At 36.5% G+C, this 26,237-nt stretch overlaps 1 protein-coding gene across 1 annotated transcript in view; it reads left to right on the forward strand.

Moving 5' to 3' along the window:
- The first annotated feature begins 2,321 nt into the window (after positions 1-2,321).
- Positions 2,322-26,237, forward strand: part of OTOGL (otogelin like) — a 148,889-nt gene continuing 124,973 nt past the window's right edge. Inside the window, exons 1-7 of the mRNA XM_033431337.2 lie at positions 2,322-2,552; positions 3,612-3,651; positions 4,617-4,665; positions 11,413-11,479; positions 13,352-13,450; positions 17,275-17,429; positions 23,495-23,616. Coding sequence (XP_033287228.1) covers positions 2,474-2,552; positions 3,612-3,651; positions 4,617-4,665; positions 11,413-11,479; positions 13,352-13,450; positions 17,275-17,429; positions 23,495-23,616 — 611 coding nt within the window. The 5' untranslated portion in view covers positions 2,322-2,473. The remainder of the gene's footprint in view (positions 2,553-3,611; positions 3,652-4,616; positions 4,666-11,412; positions 11,480-13,351; positions 13,451-17,274; positions 17,430-23,494; positions 23,617-26,237) is intronic.

The following is a 26,237-nucleotide window of genomic DNA, read 5'->3' on the forward strand; positions in this document are numbered from 1 at the left end:
TTCACAGGCTTTATATTGCTGTTTACTAATCCTTTTTCACCAAGATCTGGTAGTATTTAGAAATAACTATAAGCGTTATCAAAATGTTTCTTTTTTGAACCATGAAATTTAACTTTGGTTTCCATTTGGGAATTTTCCATAGGTATGTCACTTGTGACAAATTTTAAGTCAAGCAGCTACCAGATTGGGGAAAAAAATCCTAAAATATGATTTATAGAATCTTCATATTTTAGGTCGATTTTTATGGGAAATTATGAAGATAAGAGAAACTGTTGTAAATTAAGGAGGGGACTTAGTAATGTATATTTGTTATGTACATTTCCATGTTTTTCAGAAAGAGTTAATGAGCATTCTATGTAAATCAATTTGGTGCCTTTAATTTAAAAAATTCTTTGGAGGAAAATTATTGCTCTCTAAACAAATTTCAGGCTTAACTTTTTTTTTTTTTAACATCTTTATTGGGGTAAAATTGCTTTACAATGTTGTGTTAGTTTCTGCTGTATAACAAAGTGAATCAGCTGTACGTATACATATATCCCCATATCTCCTCCCTCTTGCGTCTCCCTCCCACCCTCCCTATCCCACGCCGCTAGGTGGTCACAAAGCACGGAGCTGATCTCCCTGTGCCATGCGGCTGCTTCCCACTAGCTATCTATTTTACATTTGGTAGTGTATATATGTCCATGCCACTCTCTCACTTCGTCCCAGCTTACCCTTCCCTCTCCCCATGTCCTCAAGTCCGTTCTCTACGTCTGCATCTTTATTCCTGTCCTGCCCCTGGCAAGCTTAATTTTTAAATTTATTCTGTATTCACATCTTCTTAAGTATCTAGAATATTTTAATTTTGATTGTGGTTGAGTAGATACATAATTTTTAGACCAATAATTAGAATGTAACTATAAATAGCTAGGCCTATCTGTTTAGACTTATATTAATTTATTGTCTAGTTATTTTGAGTAATGACCAATAACCTTTCAATAAATATTTATTAGACACATACTTAAATTATTTAATCTAATCCATCAAAATTTAAAAATGAGTGTACATGTACGTGTGTGTGTGTGTGTGTGTGTGTGTGTGTGTGTGTGTGTGTGTGTAGGCATATAGCTACTTATACTTTGGGCGAGTTGGTGTGGTTTTCCTGCTTTAAAAATGAATTTATAGGCAAACATCTTCTCTTGGCTCATAGAATTGGCAATTATGTAGGCAATGGAAAGGCATTAAAATCATGTAAAGCAAGAGTAAAAGATTATTGAGTTTGCAACACAGAAAATAAACTGTGTATATAGTAGATGTTGGGCATGCAATACATCAGGATGTTAAGGATATTTTCACAGAAAAGACCAGGAAGTCACTGCACAAAAAGTGTCTGAGTACAACAAGGTATTAAGAACTGCTGTGTGTTTTTGTCTCATAAGGTAGTTCCTGTGTAGTTAGATATTCCTTACCACTGTGCCCCCATCTGTTAAGTGAGTCTGATACTTTGCAGGTAACTGATGGGATCTGCTGTAGGAAACGTGCACCCCTTATATAATCATGGCCTTCACTCATTTATGGGGCTTAGATCATCTCTATGGAGTTCATTACGAAATATTAGAGCTGTTCTCTAATGCCAATCCAGGTAGTCAATTGCTACCAGAGAAGAGTGCACTTAGTGTTGGATTAAGAAGTTCTTTTTTGTTGTCTAATTGGGTACTTGTCCCAGAGGATGGAAAAACAGGGTGTGAAGGAAGGTTTTCAGGATTAGGTGAGTTACTTTATTTTCTTTTTAAAGTCAAATATTAGAATATTATCTTTTTGTGTTATTTTCTGCTTCTGTTGCAGAATGTTTAGCAGAAAGATCTGTGGGCACATGAATATGTCAACTTAAACTACACTGTAATGGGACTGGAGTTGAAAATATATGCACATAATTTTAGTTTACTTATAATTCTTAAAGAAAAGTTTATGAAAACATCTAGACATTCTAGGAATGATTGATAGGATTTTATTTCAAAGGACAGTAATTATTTTATGAATAAAACAGTCTTTCAAAGGACAGTAATTATTTTATGAATAAAACATGGAATAGATCACTAATTAGGAATAATGCTTATCTCTTATGACATCAGGAGATAACAGGTTTTTTGTTTGTTTGTTTGTTTGATGCTACTGACTTTAGAAGTCATGAAAGGCTAATATAGGCTAAAAAGGCGTATGATGTGCAGGAGTCGGGCAGGGTGTAACTAATACCGGCTCAGTAAGAAGCTGCCATGCATTGCTAATGAGAGATTCAGCCAAAGGGTTGCCTGCAAGTTCTAAAGCTTCAGATGCTGTATGTGGTTAGAAATCCTGGAATTGCTTTTTGAATTACTTTATTACAAAGCTATATTTATAAGAATTTGAGCACTCTACAAGTACTCATACTTCTAAGATGCCATCTTAGTAAAGACCAACAATTTGGTTACATTTCAGGGAGAAAGGCTATACTGAAATGAACATTGTGAGAAAACTCAATTTAATGATACCTTGGAGTATATTCTTGCTTCATATACTGCTGTTTTCATTACAAGGTAAGAACTCATGTTAAACTTTTACCTTATTATTGTATTTTAGTCTTCCTTGTAAATTGTAGAAACTGTTTCCTCTTATACTGTAAAACATTTCCAAGTCATTAGGATGGGTATATACTAAATGACACCCAGATCATTTTTTGGGAAAATTTTTAATAATATAGATAATTTGGAACTTCTGGTTTTCATTTTCTGAGTCTCTTTTTTAAATGTTAAAATCATGATTTTATCATGATATGCAGCTGTACTGGAAGAAGCTCTGATTCTAACGTTTTCTCTTCTAAATAATGATTTTAAACAGTTGTGTAATTTAAACATTTGAAATTTTATAAAAGATAAGGAGACATTGAGTACTTAAACTTTCTTGATGCCATCAACCCAAAGAATGGTAAAGGAATGTTTTAAGAAGGACTTTAATGTTTGAGACTAAGCATTGATTTTCAATTATATTATAGCAATATTTATAAATTAATTTTTATAAAATATTTTTATGGCAGAAAGCATTTATTTACATTCAGTTATTAATTTTTAGTCCCTGAAAAGGGCTGTATATTTTGGTGCTTGTAGAGGAAGTGGGAGAAATTACTGAAGTGTAGAAGACCAGCGAGGTCACAGACACTATCTTCCAATCCTAGTAGTGACTGAAACTCCAAGGAGAAAATGTCTGAGAGCAACGAGAGCTGGAGGAGACTTTTAAGATCAACCTGGCTACCACTGTTATTTTGTGATGTGTTTGCTTAAGTTTGGCATTTACTAAGTCGGAGGACTGGGACTAAAACTTGGATCTCTGACTTCAGGACTAGTGCTTATTCCACTGTATCATGTCTCTGTATAAATCAAGGTACACTGCCCATTCTTTCTGAATTACTGGTCACCCTGATGTCTCACAGGGAATTTGCTGGTCAAAATCCTCTAGAAAATGTAAAATAACTAATAGCAAAACTCAGTCTAAGTTTCAGAATTTAGGTTTAAATGATCTGTTTTATAATCAGATCATGTGATCAAGATATTTAGATAATTTTTTTCATTCATATATATATATATATTTATCTCTGGCAGGTTATATTTGTACTTCATCCATCTTGACGAGAACATCAAAGTGAGTATTTCTTGTTCTTTATGTCCTCTAAAACATAAAGATAATTGGAATGAGCAAAGCTCAGCAGGTCAGTGTATCTGCTTTTGAAAAATAAATTAAATATTTTACAAAATAAGGGCATGAGATTTAGTTCTTTAAAACATTTCCACAAATTAAAAATTACTGGGCATTCAGTTCCTTATTTATGAAACAAAAATATTTCCTTTCATTTTAATTACAAGAGGAGTTTTTGGTGGTGTCCAATGACTGTAGATACTAAGGGGACATTTTCACTTCAAAGATTTGAAAGGAAGTTATATTCAGTAATTTCCTATTTCATATTATTATTAATGTACATTGTTGATTAGAAACGTGCTGTATTCTTAACATAGAGTAAACGTTTTTAATGATAAAAAAATAAAATGTTTCTAGCAGTAAATAATGAAAATCATTTTTGGACTAAACTGATCTTAATGAAAAATGGAATTCTACTCAAAAATTCTACTGTTTGATTTTGATAACCCACAGTTTGATGTGCTTATGCTCATGAATGTTAATCTGCCCTTTAAGACATGGAAAGAGAGAGAATCGAGTATTATGTTTGAAAAACGTGAACCTGCACTTGTCGAATACTTATCTCACCAGTTTTATGAAGGCATGTGGAGAAATTATCATGCATGTTAGTGCTACACTGTTACACTATTTTGTTTATTTCTCTATCTCAAAGTTCCTTCCTAAAATGCAGTTTACATCAGAGACTGGAGAGATCTGGGGACACTCCCAAATTTTGTAAAATGAGACAGTGCCACCACCCAAATCTAACCCCTCCAAAGCGGGGAGGGGGACCTTTTCAATGTTAAAGCAAGAAAGACCTCTTTGATAAAGTGATGGAAATCAGGAGGAAAACACCAGCTCTCTCTTGGGAAAGGCTTGTTCAGGTTGCCTAGGGGCCTTTGACTATACAAGTTCTTTTTGTTTTCTTCCAGAAACGGGTTTAATGAAAATCAACAGAAAAGAGCTCTTTTAGCAGCCCAGGTAGGTTATGCCTCAGAAGGAGAGAGAGGCAGAGAAACAATCCATCCTGCTTTGGGCCTCTGCTGTCACTTCAACAATGAGTCCTTTGTGGAGGCGAATAAAATGCTAAAAACAAGACAGGAAAGAGGAGGAAGAGGCAAAGTAACTTTCTAGTGCTGTTCTGTGACCCTCCAGCTCAGGCTTAGCTCACATTTACTTGTTTGTGGTCAGATGCTTTTTGCTATTCACCTCGGTTCCCTACTGATAGGCTCCCAGAATTTGTGGGAGATTTAATCTCACTACTTGCCAAAACATTTTAATTGGTTTAAAAATTAAGCACAATGTTAATAGGACAAATACAAGCAAAGAGGGGCAGAGAAAGGTGTACGTGATCTGAGTAAAGTACCACAAAAGGGCATCAGAGGTGTCTTAGTGTCCTGACAAATGGGTTTTATATTATCTAATAAATCTAAATTACAGGCATTGATGAAGAGGTGACCTTTCTTTTTTTAGAGGGGTGGGGTAGCACTGAATTTGAGGAGGCCTTTTTGCTTGGGTCCCTCTATATAAAGGATATTGGATAACATAATTGCAATATCTTCAGATTATGGTTGGAATGTTTAAATGGGTGGATTTTAAAAAATATTTCTCCATTAAAGATGGATGGTAAGATAGAGAATCCTAACTCAATATTAAGACATTTCTTTGGAAAGTAATATGATTTGAGTATTTATGTAGCAAACAGCTTATATATTCAAGGTGTTTGTCAAATGCTGAATTGCAGTCAATTTCTATTAGCATTTTATGATGGATGCCTGGTTTTTTTAAATATTTTGTGAACTTAAAGAGAATTGAAAAAAAATAGAGGGCAGATTTGATATGCTGTTGTGATGATTCAGAAGGCAGAACTAATTTATTCTTATCAAGAGTGGAGCTCTTTCTTTGCACTAGAATGGGCAAAGGATTGTCTATGGAAGGGAAACACTTTTTTTCTTAAAAAGAGTATTTTGTGTACTTAAGTATCTATGTATCATGTGAAGTGGTTAAAATGATTTTTCTCTGAGAAATGTCAAGTTGGCCAGTAGACCATATTAGCCACAAAAAGATATCAACGTGACTCAGCAGAAAATCCAATTTTGAGAAAAACTGCATTCTGGTAGAACCCACTAGATGAAGAACCTGTGAAATATACCCCCACAGGTGTCACATGAAACAGCCTGTGGATGGGCTTCTACTGTAGACCATTTGGATGTTTTTAGAATTTGTATAATTTACCCCCCTAGAATTATCTTAATACCTCCCTTTTGTTAATAAGTGAGGAACACACTTGCCTTGATTTCCCTTTTAGAGAGAATGAATAGCTGGACACTTGCCCTTCTCTTTCCTGCAGCTAGAGAACATGCACCAACATTACTTAACATCTGAACAAATTTTAAGGGAAGAAATGTTAAAGAAGGGCAGTGAGGTCGCAATCATGCGTTTCACTGTTTAGGATTGAAATTTCATCTGCTATGAGGCCATTCTTGTCCACAGATTCACTCCCCTGCTCTAGGAAGACGGAGCACTGATGGACAGATAAATGTGCACATAAGGACTCAGGAATATGTTGGCAATGAGATAACAATGACCAGAGAAAGGGTAGACACAGACTTCTGTCAATGGTGTAATTGTGTGCTACAGTGATTTCTCATCTAAAGACTGTATTTCTCTGTGCTTCTCACCCTCCTGTGGAGATGTAATCAGCACGGAGGAAGAATGGGTTGTCCTCTTTCATCGGTTATGTGAATATATGCACCCACTGCTTGGAATTTTTTTGCATTTGCATCACATTTCAAAATTCTTCTCCTGAAAGCAGGGGCAGATTATTTATTTATTAGAGGTTGCATACAGTTTGTATGTGCAGGAGTGACGGAGAGAGGAAAGGGAGACTAGGAAGGGAGAAAATCCAGCACAGCTCTGTTAATGAGGGGCCTTCCTGCTTTAGGCATCTGGGGCTCAGTCTTGCTGGCATCCCTCTGAGGAACTGTATACAGTGTTTTAGAATTGTTTCTCCAAGGGATGGGGGAGCTGATATACTTATCCACCAACACCTGCCTCTCATTCCTTGAGGGCAGCTTCTGGGGGGACTTAAATCCCCTGAAAGTCATTTCTCTTGTCTATCCTGCTTGGACTCTACCCTAAGGCAGAGACAAAAAGAAGCCGGTGCTTGAGGGTCTCAGTGTGCACAGAAACCCACACGCAGGTGAAATCCAAAGTGAGATGAGAGGATAAGTGGAGGGCCATCAACAGAACATTTTATAGTCATGGTTCTAAACAGCTTTGGAAGGCAAATCATTCCCATTTGCATAACGTCTATTTCTGGTTCAGTTGGTATTTGTTGACAACACACAAAGGACCATACTAGAGGTATAACCATGAACAGCAGTGTTTGTTCTCTAGAAATTCAGTGTCTAGTGGAGGTAGAGCTGTAAAGAAGTCATTTCTGTGTAACTTGTTCATCGAATCTAAGACACCACCAATTTTTGCCATTATTTGTATGATATAAAAAAATGAAAGAGCTCCCAATTATAAATGTAAGATGTGCCATTCTGAGTTCAGATCTATTATAAATGATCTATAACATGAAATGTTATAGTATGATGAGTGGAATGCTGCAGAGATTAGGATGCTGTGGTAACTAGGGGGCTGGTGTGCTAAGTACTTATTGTGATTTTCATGGAGGAGGTGTAGCCTGAGTTGGGTAAGAGGATATGGAGTGAAAAACAAATTATATGTTTTTGCCTTGGTCTAATGTTGTCAAGTGTATTCAGTTTTTGCTTAATAATAAAAGTAGGTAACATGTTTACAACACTTATGTGCCTTGCACTATTTTTGGTGATTTACTTATCCCATTTCATTTAATCCTCACAATTCCGTGAGGCAGTTATTGTTATTCTGTTTTACAGATTGGGAAACTGAGGCTGAACAGGTTAACTAATTTGTTCTAGTTTATAAGCCTGTATGAGACAGAGTTGAAGTCACTATACACTTTTAGTGAGCATCAGTGATGATTCATTAGCACCAAAGTAAGAAGAATTTGGTGCCCAGTAATATTGGTTGTTGTGTTAGATTTAGGCAGTTGCAGACAATATAGCTAAAGAGAGAATAAGACTTGTCTTGAGGGAATCCAAGTCATAGACTTTTGTGAGTCTGACGTAGTTTGAAGAGGGAGGAAAGGGAAAAAAGAGGAGATTGAGCAGTGAGGACAAAACCTTGGAGGAATGAAAGCAGGAGACAATGAACTTGGAGACATGATGTGGGCCAAGGACTTTAGAAAAGAGCCTTGAAGTGGTGAGAGAGTGTGGGAATCCTTTTGTCTGCCATGGGGCAGGTTTGCCCTTTAAAAGAAAGAGTACTGCAGTGCAAATTGCCAAGGTAAAACTTTTACCATGTAGGAAGGAGACCGGAATCTGTTGAAAAGAGGATTGTACCTGAAGTCACGTTCTTTATCACCCTTTTTTTTTTTTTTAGCATCTTTGTTGGAGTATAATTGATTTACAATGCTGTGTTAGTTTCTGCTTTATAACAAAGTGAATCAGTTATACATATACATGTATCCCTGTATCTCCTCCCTCCTGCGTCTCCCTCCCACCCTCCCTATCCCACCCCTCTAGGTGGTCACAAAGCACTGAGCTGATCTCCCTGTGCTATGCGGCTGCTTCCCACTAGCTAGCTATTTTACGTTTGGTAGTGTATATATGTCCATGCCATTCTCTCACTTCGTCCCAGCTTACCCTTCCCCCTCCCTGTGTCCTCAAGTCCATTCTCTATGTCTGCGTCTTTATTCCTGTCCTGCCCCTAGGTTCTTGAGAACCTTTTTTTTAAGATTCCGTATATATGTGTTAGCATACGGTATTTGTTTTTCTCTTTCTGACTTACTTCACTCTGTATGACAGACTCTAGGTCCATCCACCTCACTACAAATAACTCAATTTCGTTTCTTTTTATGGCTAAGTAATGTTCCGTTGTATATATGTGCCACATCTTCTTTATGCATTCATCTGTCGATGGGCACTTAGTTTGCTTCCATGTCCTGGCTATTGTAAATAGAGCTGCAATGAACATTGTGGTACATGACTCTTTTTGAATTATGGTTTTCTCAGGGTATATGCCCAGTAGTGGGATCGCTGGGTCATATGGTAGTTCTATTTTTAGTTTTTTAAGGAACCTCTGTACTGTTCTCCATAGTGTCTGTATCTATTTACATTCCCACCAACAGTGCAAGAGAGTTCCTTTTCTCCACACCCTCTCCACCATTTATTGTTTGTAGATTTTTTGATGATGGCCATTCTGACTGGTATGAGGTGATAACTCACTGTAGTTTTGATTTGCGTTTTTCTAGTGATTAGTGATGTTGAGCATCCTTTCATGTGTTTGTTGGCAATCTGTATATCTTCTCTGGAGAAATGTCTATTTAGGTCTTTTGCCCATTTTTGGATTGGGTTGTTGGTTTTTTTGATATTGAGCTGCGTGAGCTGCTTCTAAATTTTGGAGATTAATCCTTTGTCAGTTGCTTCGTTTGAAAATATTTTCTCCCATTCTGAGGGCTGTCTTTTCGTCTTGTTTAATGTTTTCCTTTGCTGTGCAAAAGCTTTTAAGTTTCATTAGGTCCCATTTGTTTATTTTTGTTTTTATTTCCATTTCTCTAGGAGGTGGGTCAAAAAGGATCTTGCTGTGATTTATGTCATAGAGTGTTCTGCCTATGTTTTCCTCTAAGAGTTTGATAGTGTCTGGCCTTACATTTAGGTCTTTAATCCGTTTTGAGTTTATTTTTGTGTATGGTGTTAGGGAGTGTTCTAATTTCATTCTTTTACATGTAGCTGTCCAGTTTTCCCAGCACCACTTATTGAAGAGGCTGTCTTTTCTCCACTGTATATTCTTGCCTCCTTTATCAAAGATAAAGTGACCATATGTGCGTGAGTTTATCTCTGGGCTTTCTATCCTGTTCCATTGATCTATATTTCTGTTTTTGTGCCAGTACCATACTGTCTTGATTACTATCGCTTTGTAGTGTAGTCTGAAGTCAGGGAGCCTGATTCCTCCAGCTCCGTTTTTCTTTCTCAAGATTGCTTTGGCTATTCGGGGTCTTTTGTGTTTCCATACAAATTGTGAAATGTTTTGTTCTAGTTCTGTGAAAAATGCCATTGGTAGTTTGATAGGGATTGCATTGAATCTGCAGATTGCTTTGGGTAGTATAGTCATTTTCACAATATTGATTCTTCCAATCCAAGAACATGGTATATCTCTCCATCTGTTTGTATCATCTTTCATTTCTTTCATCAGTGTCCTATAGTTTTGTGCATACAGGTCTTTTGTCTCCTTAGGTAGGTTTATTCCTAGGTATTTTATTCTTTTTGTTGCCATGGTAAATGGGAGTGTTTCCTTAACTTCTCTTTCAGATTTTTCATCATTAGTGTATAGGAATGCAAGAGATTTCTGTGCATTAATTTTGTATCCTGCTACTTTACCAAATTAATTGATTAGCTCTAGTAGTTTTCTGGTAGCATCTTTAGGATTCTCTGTATAGTATCATGTCATCTGCAAACAGTAACAGCTTTACTTCTTCTTTTCTTATTTGCATTTATTTCTTTTTCTTCTCTGATTGCTGTGGCTAAAACTTCCAAAACTATGTTGAATAATATTTATCACCCTTTTTTCTTATCCTTCACTCTTTCCAGTTTTTCTAACATCATCTGGTCCTCAATTTGATAATTATGAGGCAAATTTTGGGAATGTGTATTCTGGTGAATGTAAAAATGCTGTTGGAAAGGACATTGCCCAAGATGATACACTAAATTGGCATTAAGTTGGAGTAAAAATCCATAACTGATTAGTTTTAATAATCCACAGCTATTTGCTACTATTCCATATTAACCTCTAGAAATCCTAGGGTTTTATCTGGGTTGCTTCGATTAATGTAAATCTCTTTCTTGCTAATTTTTTATGTGTGAGGCATTTTATGTGTGAGGCATGCTGGAATCTTTATATACATTATTTTATTTATTGTTTGAACTACTCTGTGAAGTATATATGTGTCATTGTTCCCATTTTACAGACAAGTAAAAGGAGGCACTAAGCAGTTAAGAAACTTGCCTTAGTAATGGCAGAATCAGGACTCTAATCCAGATCTGTTTGATTCTATAATTCATGATCTTAATGATTACCCTGAAGTGCCTTGGGCTCTATAAACAGATACATTTAAATTTCTACGAACTTTAAAGTGTCAGCTCTTTGGAGACTGAGGGTGTCACACTCACACTTCAGCAGCAGAGGCTTCTGTGGATGGTGTCTGCACAGATGGGGCTGCAGGAAGTGGGTACATCACTGTCTGTTGGTCCTTTGGTCCCATGCATTTTCTCCAGACCCATCTGCACTTGAAAGTATTAAAAAACTGCTACTCCTGCAGGCAAAGCAGTCAGTTAATGCAAAGATTAGATTCTGACCAGGCTCTTTTCCAAGGACGGCAGGGAGGCAGAACTGAGGTCAGAGAGCATAAAGGACTTGTCAAATTCAGGTAAGAAGCAAAATCAACCTTGAAATCAGATCTAAGTACAACCTTAGCGGAGCCCTTTTTGCCTCTCCAAGATTTTGCCTCAATAACCCAAGGAAATATGGAGTCAGCTCTCTATAATTTCTGTGTTTGTAGCTGTTTTCCAGATTTTCCAATTGCATGTTTGTCTTGAATTAAATAATTTAATTCTCTTGAATTCCTATTTCTTTCTTTTAAAGTTTGAAGCAACTTCTCCAAGATATTTCTTCCATGAAGCTATTAATTGGGGTGAGAGTAAAATAAAAGGTTAGTGCTACATCTATGTTTTTGTATTTGCTTTCTCAAAAGACCCTTTTGGGGGATATAGTGAATCAACTCTCAAGGATTTCCACATAATGCATGAAGAAAACTGAGCCAGGGTGGTAATAGTACTTAGTAATAGTTTGTTTATTTCATATAGAAATTTGAATTATATTTGGAAATACACAAGGTTAAGCAGTTAGACAAAGCTGATAATTATATGACCAGGAAAGATATCACTGGGTATCAGGAGCTTTTTTTCTGAATCAATTACTGGCTCCTCGATTCTTTGACATTGCTGTTTTGTTTTTTTTTTTTTCAGTACGCGGGCCTCTCACTGTTGTGGCCTCTCCCGTTGCGGAACACAGGCTCTGGACGCGCAGGCTCAGCGGCCATGGCTCACAGGCCCAGCTGCTCCGCGCCATGTGGGATCTTCCCAGACCAGGGCACGAACCTGTGTCCCCTGCCTTGGCAGGCGGACTCTCAACCGCTGTGCCACCAGGGAATCCCGACATTGCTATTTTTGCTTACCAATTTTCCATTTCCATTTAGCAGAATGCTAATGGTAGTTTGAAATTCAATTTGAATTTTTTGTTGCATTTAGAATAGCAGGGATTTATGACTAGTTTTGTTTTGATATCTGTTTTCAGGAGAATACACAGGGTTGTAACTAAATTTTTGAAGGAGATACATTTGCTTACATAATTACTTTGACACTTATTGATTGGAAAAATACAAGATTGTAACCTAAGATAAAATTTGAAGATATGTATGCCCCCCTAGAAAAAGAAAACTGCATTTAAATTTATGAAAAACATCATTTTAATCTATATTTATGATTAAAGTTAAAGCAGCTCATTTCTCCTCAGTTAAGATATACTTAGAGAGTTGTATGTCTTTAAATGTAGAGACATTTTAGATCAATGAATTTTAAGGTGAAAGGATAATAGAGTTTTAAAATTCTTGCCTTCTGCAGAGCTGTGGTTAAAATACCGCAATTAGATAAGTGCCTTTCATGACCTGACCGTATTCCGGAGAAGGCCAATCTTTACACTTTACGGGCACTCAGAGATGTTCTCTAATTCTATTGATGTGTTACTTAAATCCTTTCTGCTTGAGTTTTGCCAGTTGTCTCTTGTGTTCTCCTTATTACAGGACAAATTTTCACTGTGATTCATCTGCAGTTTTAAAACTCACTAAGGAGGTCATAGTTTCTTTCTTCCTCTTTTCAACATAATTCTTTGGGGTGATTTTTCTTGCCATGAAAGAAAGAATATTTTTGGTGACAACCAGCAGTGACGTTGGCTTCTGCCCCGTTAAAATTAACTATGGGTCAGAAAGAATGCATCCATTTGTAATTAAGCCTGAGGATTAATACACAAACTTCAAATGGAATGTTTAATCATTCTCTTAAAAAAGTAGTTTCCTTGTGATTTCTATTATATATTGTGCCTGATCCCTTGAGCTAATGATGGACGTTTTTCTTTAATACAACACTTGCTCCTGGAGAAGTAGCTGATAAGACGTGCCAAATTCCGTCAAGGGAATCATCTGCAGCTTGTGTATTTCTGGTTCTCGTCATCTGGGACAGGGATTCCTTACATGGGAACTTGACCTTTCAATTGCTTGAAGGAGGCTAACCTTTGCTCTCAGGGTAGTTTGAGATGTGAAAGCCTGTCTTTCTTGTTTCACGGCACACATAATGAAATGAACTAGATAGAGACTTAAGGGGCTTAAGTCTTTAGCTCATCAAGGCAATAGGCCCAGGGTTCTGTTTTAGTTAACAGAGGTTACTGTTAGTCCAAGGTAAATCTTGACAGATTTATGTTTGTAAAAACTGATGCACACCAGAAGATAACTTATTTTTTTGCCCTACAGGTTCTTGTCCTCATGAATGCCTTAACGGAGCTTTCTGTTCTAAGGCTGGTACATGTGACTGTCAAATATTTCAGGCACTTGGGACACGGTGCCAGATTGGTAAGTTTCAGGGATACTTATGAGAGAATTATGAGATGCCGTGGAGAACATGAAGGCATAATTTGCTGTATTAGTGTTCATTCTTTGGGAGTTGGTACAATAATGTTGTGTATTAACTAGAGTATCCACAATTTATTTCCAGTAATTTTGAAACAATGTGAAAGAAAATGAGTATGCCCACTTTAACTTCTCACTGAACTCTATTTCCTCAAGTGTTTTTTCTTTTCTGTTTTTAAATTTTTATTTAATTTTTAAATTAGAGTTGATTTACAATATTATTATTTTTTCATATTCTTTTCCATTATGGTTTATTACAGAATATTGAATATAGTTCCCTGTGCTATACAATAGGACCTTGTTGTTTATCCATTCTATATACAATGGTTTGCATCTGCTAGTCCCAAACTCCCAATCCTACCCTCCCCTGCCCCCCTCCCCCTTGGCAACCACGTCTGTTTTCTATGTCTCTGAGCCTGTTTCTGTTTCATAGATAGGTTCATTTGTGTCATGTTTTAGATTCCACGTATGAGTGATATCATATGGTATTTGTCTTTCTCTTTCTAACTTACTTCACTTAATTTGATAATTTCTAGGTCCATCCACGTACCTGCAAATGGCATTATTTCATTCTCTTTTTTTATGGTTGAGTAATATTTCATTGTGTGTGTGTGTATGTTTGTGTATGTGTGTGTTTGTGTTTCACATTTTTATCCATTCATCTGTCAATGGACATTTAGGTTGTTTCCACGTCTTGGCTATTGTGAATAATGCTGCTATGAACATAGGGGTGCATGTATCTTTTCGAATCATAGTTTTTGTCTGGGTATATGCCCAGGAGTGTGACTGCTGGATCCTATGGAAACTCTATTTTTAGTTTTTTGAGGAACCTCCATACTGTTTTCCATAGTGGCTGCACCAATTTACATTCCCACAAATAGTGTAGGAAGGTTCCCTTTTCTCCACACCCTCTCTGGCATTTGTTATTTGTAGATTTTTTTAATGATGGCCATTCTGACAGGTATGAGGTATTACCTCATTGAAGTTTTTTTTTTTTGAAACATTTTAAAAAATTTCTTTACTGTTGTATCTATTTTATTTATTTATTTTTGGCTGCATTGGGTCTTCGTTGCTGCGTGCGGACTTTCTCTAGTTGCGGCAAGCGGAGGCTACTCTTCGTTACGGTGCGCAGGCTTCTCAGTGCTGTGGCTTCTCTTGTTGTGGAGCATGGGCTCTAGGCACACGGGCTTTAGTAGTTGTGGCACATGGGCTCAGTAGTCGTGGCTCATGGGCTCTAGAGTGCAGGCTCAGTAGTTGTGGCACACAACCACTTAGTTGCTTAGTTACTCCACAGCATGTGGGATCTTCCTGGACCAGGGCTGGAACCTGTGTCCCCTGCATTGGCAGGCGGACTCTTAACCACTGCACCACCAGGGAAGCCCCCTCATTGAAGTTTTGATTTGTATTTCTCTAATAATTAGCAATGTTGAGCATCTTTTCATGTGCCTGTTGGCCATATGTATGTCTTTGGAGAAATGTCTATTTAGGTCTTCTGCCCATTCTTTGTTTTTTTTTTTTCTTCTGTTATTGAGTTGTATGAGCTGTTTGTATATTTTGGAAATTAAGGCCTTGTTAGTCGCATCATTTGCAAATATTTTCTCTCGGTCCGTAGGTTGTCTTTTCATTTTGTTTATGATTTCCTTTGCTATGCAAAAACTTATGTTTTATTAGGTCCCATTTGTTTATTTTTGTGTTATTTCTATTGCCTTGGTAGACTGACCTAAGAAAACATTGGTATGGTTTATGTCAGAGATTGTTTTGCCTTTGTTCTCTTCTAGTAGTTTCATGGTGTCCTATCTTATATTTAAGTCTTTAAGCCATTTTTGTGAGGTTGTGTTCTAACTTCATTGATTTACATGTGGCTGTCCAACTTTCCTGACACCACTTGCTGAAGAGACTATCTTTTTATCCATTGTGTATTCTTGCCTCCTTTGTCAAAAGTTAATTGACCGTAGGTGTGTGGGTTTGTTTCTGTGCTCTCTATTCTGTTCCATTGATCCATATGTCTGGTTTTGTGCCAGTACCATGCTGTTTTGATTACTGTAGCTTTGTAGTATTGACTGAAGTCTGGGAGGGTTATGCCTCCTGCTTTGTTCTTTTTCCTCAGGATTACTTTGGCAATTCTGGGTCTTTTATGGTTCCATAAAAATTTTAGGATTATTTGTTCTAGTTCTGTGGAAAATGTCATGGGTAATTTAATAGGAATCGCATTAAATCTGTATATTGCTTTGGGTAGTATGGCCATTTTAACACTATGAATTCTTCCAACCCAAGAGCATGGGATATTTTTCCATTTCTTTAAATCATCTTCAATTTCCTTTATCAATGTTTTATAGTTCTCAGTGTATGAGTCTTTCACCTCCTTGGTCAGGTTTATTCCTAAGTATTTTATTTTGTTTTTGATGCGATTCAAGTGTTTTTTCCATTTTAAATGGTACTGGCCCATTAAAACCAGGCTTCCAATTCATCTCTCTTTTGCTTTATAAATTAGATTTGTTATTTGGAGCCACTCATTCTTTTTGACTTTGAATTAATGGAACATTCTGTACATAAAAGAGAAATAGTGTTGAGAGCTCTTCAAAGGCAGAAGGTTCTTAAAAATATTTTTATCCATGGTGTCTAGGTTAGGACCCTACATCAATAATGACTAAAAAGCATTCATTTGTTTAATGAGTATTTATTAAGCATCTACTCGATCCCAGGCTGGGCACTGGGAAGAGTGAGTAATATAGACATGTTTCTGCCCTCTTGGAGGTTACAGTCTGGAGGAGGGGGACCAACACATAACAGATACACAGTAATTACACTTGTGACGTTCTGTAAAGGGAAGTGCAAGATTTTATGAAAATATGCAACAGAGGTAAGGCATACTATCAGAGAAGACTCCCTGAATAATGAATAACTCTGTTTTTTCTTGAAAAGGCCAAAGTTGGCCAAGCCTAATACATTTAGGTAAATTACAAAAAGAAAAGATAAAATGATTGTGCCTTATCTTTATGCTCTTTATAGAGTATATTAACACATTTTAATGTCTTAACCAAATGTATTACACGTTTTGAGTGCTCCGTAAATGTCACTGATTTTCATATTAATCTAGAAGGAAGGGTCTACAAAATCAAAATGGAATGGAAGGTGACCCACAAAGGTATAAAGGGAGATAGGCATGAAGGCAACAGGAGATAAAGTTGTATGCTTTAAGACAAACACTGCTTACAATGTGACCAGTTTGAAGTTATGAATTCCTAAATTCCAGCATACTTTGGATGACTAATGCTCCCCATCCCCAGGTCCCAGGCTTCTAAACATGACTTTTTGGTCAGTGGTTAATTTTCTCTGTGGATGCTATTATTTTTGAAAGAATTGCAGAGACTAGAACACTGTCAGTGTTAATTTTTAGAACACTTAGTGGTGACATTTCTTTCTTTCTGAGCCATTATATTTGCTTTATCACTGTCACCTTCTTTTACTTTATCACTATCTCCTCTCTTCCTCTCTTCCAGAGTCTTTGTTTGGAAGCAAAAATTAAGGAAGTTTCTAACATAAATCCTTTCTTCAAAACAACTTGGAGACCATGTTTTTCTTCAGAAGAGTTTGATAGTTTTGAGAGCAGTTGGTAATTTTGTTAGGTATTTTTCCCTGTGATATTGTCCACCAAAGAAGAAAACATTTATTTTAATGAAAATTAGAATTACCTAGCGTGACTGAACCTTGCCAGAAACAGGTATAATTTGTTTTATTCTACTAAGTATTATCCTATTTCTTTTCAGTGCCAAACATGGGCAGTGGCAGAGATGGGATTTGCAAAAGCTGGGGACAGTACCACTTCGAAACTTTTGATGGCATCTACTATTATTTCCCAGGAAACTGTTCTTACATTTTTGCGAAGGACTGTGGTAATTTGGAGCCTCGGTACACTGTATGGGTAGGTGATTCTAGGACATAATTAACTTAAAAATTATTTCTGGCCAAGTCTGTATTTTTAAAGTACTGGACAAATCATGGAAAATATATAGTAATCATAGCATGAATACTTAGGGCCCTGACTAGGGAAGGAGAGGGGCTGGTTCTGAATGGGATGGACCAAATTTGTAGCTATTTTGAGTATATTTCTATCAAGATGGAGCCTAGGACTGGGAGAAGAAAGGTTTGCATCCATATGGTAGGGACATGTAGGCAACACAGAAATGTCTATATCATGGATGTCATAATATCAACTCCAGTTGACATACTCATTCTTCACGTTTTATTTGATCATGTTGAAGAGAGGGTGGGTTCAGGCATCAATCATATTACTCGTGTATGTTTCCTTCTTGACATGTCCAGTGTGATGGCCATCTGGATGTTTTAAAATCACATACCTCGGTCTAATCTGGGGGCTGGAATTTATTAAATGGAGTGTATGAATTATATAAACACAGGCTAAAGGATGTGGAGACAGGCAGCTAATTTCTAGGTAGACTGATACTATATGATTGAGCTCAGAGAGTTAGTTCTTAATTGCAGAGTTCTTTCTTCAAAAGAATTCATAGGAGACATCTCAAAATGCGAGCTGCAGAGTAGCTCTGGTAGAAGTAAGGAAGTAGGGACCTCTTTCCCTGCTGTTGTCTTCCTCTGAATTTTCTGGTATCTCGAAACACAGCTAGAAAACTGCAGTGCTGTCCTGTTCTAAAGCTAAAACCCTCCATAACTATCATTTGTTTGAATCTCTGTTATTGAATCCCTCTGACTTATGTTGGAGTTGCCTAAATTTTCCTCCTCTCTTAGACGAGGCAAATATTCAAAAGTAGGCCCTAAAGCTTTTCAACAGCGACAAATCCTTGTGCCCTCAAAAGGAAATGAAGTCTATTGAAAGTTAACTTATGGGACATAAGGCTAAAACATTGGAGGTCTCTTTAGGTAAGGAAGTTAGTGGCATGCGTTTTTAGTTCATACAGGGCTCAGTCCCCTATTGTCCTTTACTCATCCACTCTAGGAAGGAGTTGCTGGGTTTATCACTCAAACATCTTCTGACTCTCTCATTGAAATGTTCTTGTCCAGTGTCTGATCCTTTTGAGGACTAAGGTGTCAAGTAGATAATTGTGTGATCCTAACACACAATGTTCAACTGTGCTTCCAGAGTTAATAGATAATTGTTTTTACTTGGCCCTGTTTGGTTGGTGGAATTTGCTTTCACATTAACAAATCCATTTACTTTAAATGTCATCTTTCCCCAATTGTAAAAGTTGTTCACCTCTTTTGTAGAAAATTTGAAAAAATTCAAAGAAGTCTAAAAAGTACTATCAGAATGATCAGTCAAGGCTTATCAGTGCTAATGGCTTCATATATTTCCTTCTAATTTTTTTCCTCCGGATTTTATACACATAAAGTTGAAATTTTACTATGCATAATTTTATTTCCCGCATTTTCACCTAATATTATATCAAGAACTTTTTTTCCACGTCAAATGTTCTTGACAAACACAGATTTTGTTAGCTGTATTTGTTCCAACTATGGAATACTGAAATTATTTAATTGTACCCTGTTTTAGAAATTTAGATTTAAAAAGTATTTTCAGTATTTTAAAAGATGTATGTTAATAAATATCTTTATGCATTTTCTTTTTTAAATTCTATTTTATTTTAATGAAAATAATACATGTACTTAGTTTAAAAGATTTCTTCAAGATATATGAAGCCAAAAAATAGCCCCTCTTTCCTTTACTCCTTGACCCCAGCTGAAGTCTGATGCCCCAAAGGCAATTACTTCAATTTTTTTAGCTGTTTCTTCTGGCTTTTACCTAACATGTCAAAATGTGCTATTATTTCTTTATTTATCAAAGTTAGGACTTATTTCTTCACTTCTTACTATGGAAAATGGGAAGTCATCTGTTACGTTATCCTTCGTGCCCCTAACACACACACACACACACACACACAAACACACACACTTTCCTTTTCTCCTCCTAATAGTTATATCACCGTTATTGGTTAACTATGTGGTTTTTATACTATTGTTGTTTACATATTGTACATATATGAAAAATATTTATATAAATATTGTTGAGAGCCAAGCCTAATATGTTATTGTGATTTTATTTCTCTGTACAATTTTATAGAATTAACAGTTATCCCATTTTTCATTTGCTGCATTTTCTATACTTCAATCATTTTTTCCTTCAAAGTATCTCTAAACAACTGTTCTCAATATGGTCAGATACATCAGACAATCTCTCAGTTTCTCTTTCCTTCCCATGTGATGTCCCTTCCTCAGTTCTTCATTTTCCTGTTCCACCTGAGAGTGGTTGTTTTTGAGCCTACTGTACACCTAGCACTTAGGATTTTATTCACCACCTTCCTGGAGAATTTCATTCTTCTCTCTCCTGTATTGGTTTCCCTGTTTCTTAGGTCCCGTGAAGTGTCTAGCAGTCCTTGAATTTTGTTCATACTTGAGAGATAGGCTCTAAAAAGCTTATTGGATGCTCTGATCATGTGGGCAGTGCTTGTTTATAGTGCTTTCTGGAAAGGGAAGATATTTTCCTGGAAAGAGTGTTACTGAACTAGGTTCATTTTGCCCATCTTGCAGCAAGCCAAAATGCTGAGGTGCTGGGGTTTGCAGCAAAGAGAGGGTTTATTAGGCAGCCAAGTGAGGATACAGGAGAACAAATCTCAGATCCATCTCCCTGAAGGCAAGGGTCTTGGGGTGTTTATTGGATAAAGAATAAAAAAGTAGGGTGGCCTGAGGCATGGAAGCCTGGGGCAAGGTGACTGGAAAAAGGTGTGGGGAATCATTGTTCCAGAATGGAGGCACTTAGCATGATCTGAGGGTGTTTTCAGCCCTCTGACGTCAAAAAGTCACCACACTTGCACATTGGAGCAAGTTGGAGGGGAAGGGGTCCTCTCCAGTCTTAACCAGCTAACTCAAACTAGACACCCCTGACACCAAGTTCCTGGAAAACAACTCGGGCAAACATCTTATTGTTTAGGCTACATGTTGCTTGGGGTACATGCAAATCTTTGGTAGCAACAATTAAAACGACCTTGGTTAGTGAAGGCAGGTGAAATAGATTTGACTAATGATTACCCATGTTTCAAGAGTGCATAGGAGGGAGAAATTTGAAATCTTGATTATAGTTTGGAAATCACTTTCAGAATGTTGAAATTCAATTCATTCTGATTTCTGATCATTTTGCATATGGTCTTTTAAAATTTCCCCTCTCTTTTTTTTTTTTTTAATTTAATTTATTTATTTATTTTTGGCTGTGTTGGGTCTTCGTTTCTGTGCGAGGGCTTTCTCTAGTTGCGGCAAGTGGGGGCCACTCTTCATCGCGGTGCGCGGGCCTCTCACTGTCGCGGCCTCTCCTGTTGCGGAGCACAGGCTCCAGACGCGCAGCCTCAGTAGTTGTGGCTCACGGGCCTCGTTGCTCCGCAGCATGTGGGATCTTCCCAGACCAGGGCTTGAACCCGTGTGCCCTACATTGGCAGGCAGATTCTCAACCACTGCGCCACCAGGGAAGCCCTCCCCTCTCTTTATAGAAATTTTTAGTTCTTTTTATCCCCAATGTTCTGAGATGTCATTATGTGAATTTTTTTTTTCTTTTTTTCCCATTTATCGTGCTAGGTACTTGATAGGCTCTTTCTAGCAATCCAAATCCTTCACTTTTGGAATAGTATTTCTTTCTTAATTTCCTCTCTTTCTCTCTTTCAGAAATTCTGTAATTCAGATATTGGAGCGCCTGAACTAAGTGACTGATTCCTTAATTTTCTCATTGATTTATTTCTCTTTTCCATCTTTTTGCTTTTTTGTTGTACATTTTGGGAGATTTCTTTCCAACCTTAAATATTTATCTTCCAGGGGTTCTATTTCAGTTATAAGTTTTTCCTATCGTACTGTCAATATCCAATCACCTATTTTTATTCCTTGAATTTCATTTTTAACATCATTTTATTCTTGTTTCATGAATGGCCTTTTCTCACTGTTCTCCCTGAAGATATCAATTGTGGATTCTTGGAAGTTTATTTTTCTGACTTGTTTTTGATTCCTTTGATCTCCTTTCTTTTGTTTATTTGGCACCTGCCTTTCACATTGCAGGCTTTTATCAAATGATCCATGAATGTTTATTCACATTTGAGAATTAGGCTCTAAAAGCTGGTTGGAAGATCTGAATACATGGATGGGGGCGTGCTTGTCTAGTGGGAGATTGAGCAGGGAGTCTCTGGTTTCATTAAGTAAGCCTCCAATATTCGTATCTGTACATCTTTTTCAATTTTGTTTCTTCAAGGAAACCTCCTCCAGTATCCTGCCTGGGGTCATATGTCTGGATTCCTGGATACTGAGAACATTTTAGTTATACTCCTACTTTAGGCTTTTTGCATTTGCTATTCCCTTTGCCTAGAATGGTCTAAATATCCATATGGCTTGCTCTTATCCCTCCTTCATCTTTACTAGAATTTCCCCTTCTCAGCGAGGCTTTTGTTGGCCATTCAGTCTAAAACAGCCCCCAACCCCCCAACAACCCTCGATACACATGCTGTCTATCTCTTTTCTCCACTTAATATTTCTTCATGTCATGTAGCATGGTGCATATTTTAGTTACATGTAGTTATATATTTTTTATTAACTGTTTTTCTCTAATGGAATATAAGGTTCGTGAGGACAGGTATTTTTGTCTATTTTGTTGACTTCTACATCTCCAGAATCTAGAACAGTGCCTGGTACATAATAAGTGATCAATAAAATTTGCTGATTAATCACTAAATTATATATTACATTCTTGCAGTATTAAAAATCTATCTTATCATTGGTGATTTTTCTTATCACTTTTATGCTTTGAAAGTTCTTTTCCATCTATATAGTTATATATATTTTCTTTCAGCTATTTTCTGCTGTCATTATTTGGACCTTTTAAACTTTATTTTGGTGGTAGGGTAAGAGAAACTAACATTCCTCTTCTCCTTTCTTACTTTTCTCTTTTCTTCCTTGCTTTCTTTTTTATTTTTACTAGTAAACTAATATTCCCATCAGTTTTTTGAGAAATAACCTCTCTTCCCTAAAGTGTTTGGACAATTTTATTTTTAGAGTTATAGTTACTTTTGCAACCTTTAAATATTACTTTGTGTAATATATATATTTTTAACATCTTTATTGGAGTATAATTGCTTTACAATGGTGTGTCAGTTTCTGCTTTATAACAAAGTGAATCAGCTATACATATACATATATCCTCATATCTCTTCCCTCTTGTGTCTCCCTCTCTCCCACTCTCCCTATCCCACCCCTCTAGGTGGTCACAAAGCACCGAGCTGTTCTCCCTGTGCTATGTGGCTGCTTCCCACTAGCTATCTATTTTACATTTGGTAGTATATATAAGTCCATGCCACTCTCTCACTTCGTCCCAGCTTACCCTTCCCCCTCCCCGTGTCCTCAAGTCCATTCTCTAGTAGGTCTGCGTCTTTATTCCCATCCTGCCCCTAGGTTCATCATAACGACTTTTTTTTTTTTTTTTAGATTCCATATATATGTGTTAGCATACGGTATTTGTTTTTCTCTTTCTGACTTACTTCACTCTGTATGACAGACTCTAGGTCCATCCACCTCACTACAAATAACTCAATTTCGTTTCTTTTCATGGCTGAGTAATATTCCATTGTATATATGTGCCATATCTTCTTTATCCATTCGTCTGTCGATGGACACTTAGGTTGCTTCCATGTCCTGGCAATCACGCCACATAGTTTTAGAATATTAACATCCTGTATGTAAAGATTCAGATCATTTAAATAAATATGCTAAATTGTACTTTATGAAGTTACTTCTGTTGTCCAATTTCTGAAATAAATTTCTTTTTTTCTCTTGAAAATCCTAACTGTAGTTATAATTTTGTGAAGTTTCATGGGACTAATGATGCTATAGAGCTGTAGACGTGCATTGTGGATTTAGTTAACTCAGATGAAGGCAAGTTTGTGTATTGTTGTTGGTTTCTATGCTTTCTCTTGTTTTTCTCCCTTTAAGGTTCATAACAGCCCTAAATGCCTTGGTTCAGTGTATTACTGTTATCGGTCGATCAGCTTGTTCTTTTCAGACCAAGAGGAAATTCGAATTTATGGGCATGAAATAAAAAAGAATGGAATCAGGTAAGATGATAAATGATATAATGAAAGTAATACAACGGATTAACAGAATTTCTAAACATCTCACTCTGGAAGTGAATGTGGAGAGAAGGGAGAGGATTTCTTCAACAGTAACCTTTAAGTTATAGCATACAGACATAAAAATTTCAGTAGGCTCCAAAGCCAACCAGGTGGCCAGGAATCTAACAGTTTAGCCTCCCTAATGTTTTTGCAGGATACAAATATACTTATATAGGTGGAGGTAAGATTATTACATCTACTTGTAAGAGAGATTCAGGAGAAATCCTCATAGTTCAACTCAAATTATTTTTGCCCCCTTTCTTAAATCTTTTCTTCTTCTTCTTTTTTAAAGCAGTAAATCAAAATAAAACTTAACCTCTGAAAATCCTTTCCAAATTTGTGTGAATGAGGTTTGGGTGTCAGGATTTTCTGTTAGTGTTCTGACGAAGAGTTGAGAGTCAATAAATAACTGGTCTTCTTGAATAGCTAAGAGAGGGGCCCACTTGTAGAACTGAAACTTTAGGGGAAGCGGATGTTTATTTATTTGGTGGAAGGTTTCATACATTTTAAACTAGAAGTACTGTGGAGTAATCTACCATCCAATCTAAATAAGTATAGAAATACTCAATTTTAAGTTGCCCCCCCCCCATCCTTGACACACTCTCTATCCCTTTTCTCTGCTTAATATTTCTCCTTCATGTCATCTAGCATAGTACATATTTTAGTTACATTTCATCATAAATTTTATTAACTGTCTTCCTCTAATGGGATATATTTCATGAGGGCAGGTATTTTTTGTGTTTTGGCTGACTTATGCTGAGAAAAGTAAATTGTGTGATAGCACAATTCTATCCATCATGCAGAATTCGCCAGCAAGTGTTTGAACCATGGGCATTTTTTCCAGGGCAATGGCTGTACCAACCTATGTACTTTTTTTTCAGTTTAGATTCCTCAAGAGGCAGCAGATGATAGCAGGAAGGGCTTTGGATGAAGCACCAGGGGAGCCAGGCACTGACCCAGGTTTTTTCATAGTCAGGCAACCCCAAGCAGCCCCTCTGCCTCTCTTGGGCTTATTTTCTTCATCAATTGGGTTCTGTACTTTTCATTTTCTTATAAAAGAAAGATTATCAGTTTGAAGGGGAAGGCAATGCACTTACATATGTGTTCCTTGGAGCTGAATTTAAACAGTGGTTTAGGATTTTTATATGGGATTTGGGGTAACATAGTGGGCACTTAAAAATTATTGTTTTGTAAAACAAAAACGCCATTTAAGTAGATTTTCAAGAATACTAACCCTTTGTTAAATATAGGACATAATATTTAAATTTTAACTCAGAAAAAATATTTCTTTGAAGATTTCCATTTGTATAATAGAAAGAAGATGGTTCGTATTATTCAGCTAAATTGCTTATAATAATGCTATACTGGGCCTAGGGCCTATCTCATAGCAGATGCTAGATAAATGTTTACCAAAATGAAGTCAAATGTGTTTGGCTCTGCACATCATACTTTACCTTTCTGGACTTCAGTTCTCTCCCCTGTGAAATGCAGGGTTTTGGTACATATGAACCTGTGAATAATTTTCAGTATTAATCTGTGCATTCAGTTTAGTTTGCATTGTTAATGTTTCAAGTTGCATGGAGGTTTTCTTAAATTTATGGGAGATTATCTAACTTGTAGTATCATCACCCATCTCTACTAGCATCTTTTAATGTATAGACATTTGGATAATCACAGTTATGCACGTTTTGTTTTCAAAAATTGTGTATTTATTCAAATTTACTATGAAAGAGATCAAGTGACAAATGACCAAACCAAGGAACACCTGCAAAAGAAAAACTATACCTTGCCGCAGTGAACATCCCATTGCTATGGAATATCTTTATCAAACATGACTCACTTTTTTCAAGTATAGCTTTTATAAACTTGCAAACTTAAACAATATTATTCGTACTAACTTTTACTAGGAATTGAAAATGAATTTCTTATGTTTATAATTTTTAATAATAATAGATTATGACAGTAAAGTCATTTATTCTCTGGTATAAATTTTAGTTATTTTCCTATTCTTATAAATCTTATGACTAAAAAAATTATCTGCACACATACTTGTGCAAATGATTACAGATATTTTGAATTGTTTCTTTAGGGACTATCCCTATGTTAATGAGTATGTTTAATTTTATAGTTTTTATTTCATGTAGCCATGTTCTTACTGGAAAGGAACTCACTAATTTGAAGTTTTTGAGAGAAATGTATGAATGTGCCTACTAACCTCTCACCTCACATTATTCACTTAGCCTGACTAGTTTTCTTCTGTCCTCTTATGTCTCTCACTTCCTCTGTATGTGTACATGCTTGTGAAAAATGGAAAGAATAGACATTGGATCAGGAGTTTAAATATTCAATGTGACCCTTGCTTAAATAGACCAAATTGTATGCAACTTAAAAATTATGAATATAATCCTTACAAATACTGTATGGAAAGTATTTTTTATTCCTAATAATATACTTTGCAGCATTAAAAATAAAAAATTATAATTAACATGGCTTTTTCTTTTGGAAAACAATGACTTGTACCAAGGTGACATTTTGGGGATAGAAGCTCTTATTTCTTTACAGCC

Source organism: Orcinus orca, chromosome 11, assembly GCF_937001465.1.
Source record: "Orcinus orca chromosome 11, mOrcOrc1.1, whole genome shotgun sequence".
Lineage (NCBI taxonomy): Eukaryota > Metazoa > Chordata > Mammalia > Artiodactyla > Delphinidae > Orcinus > Orcinus orca.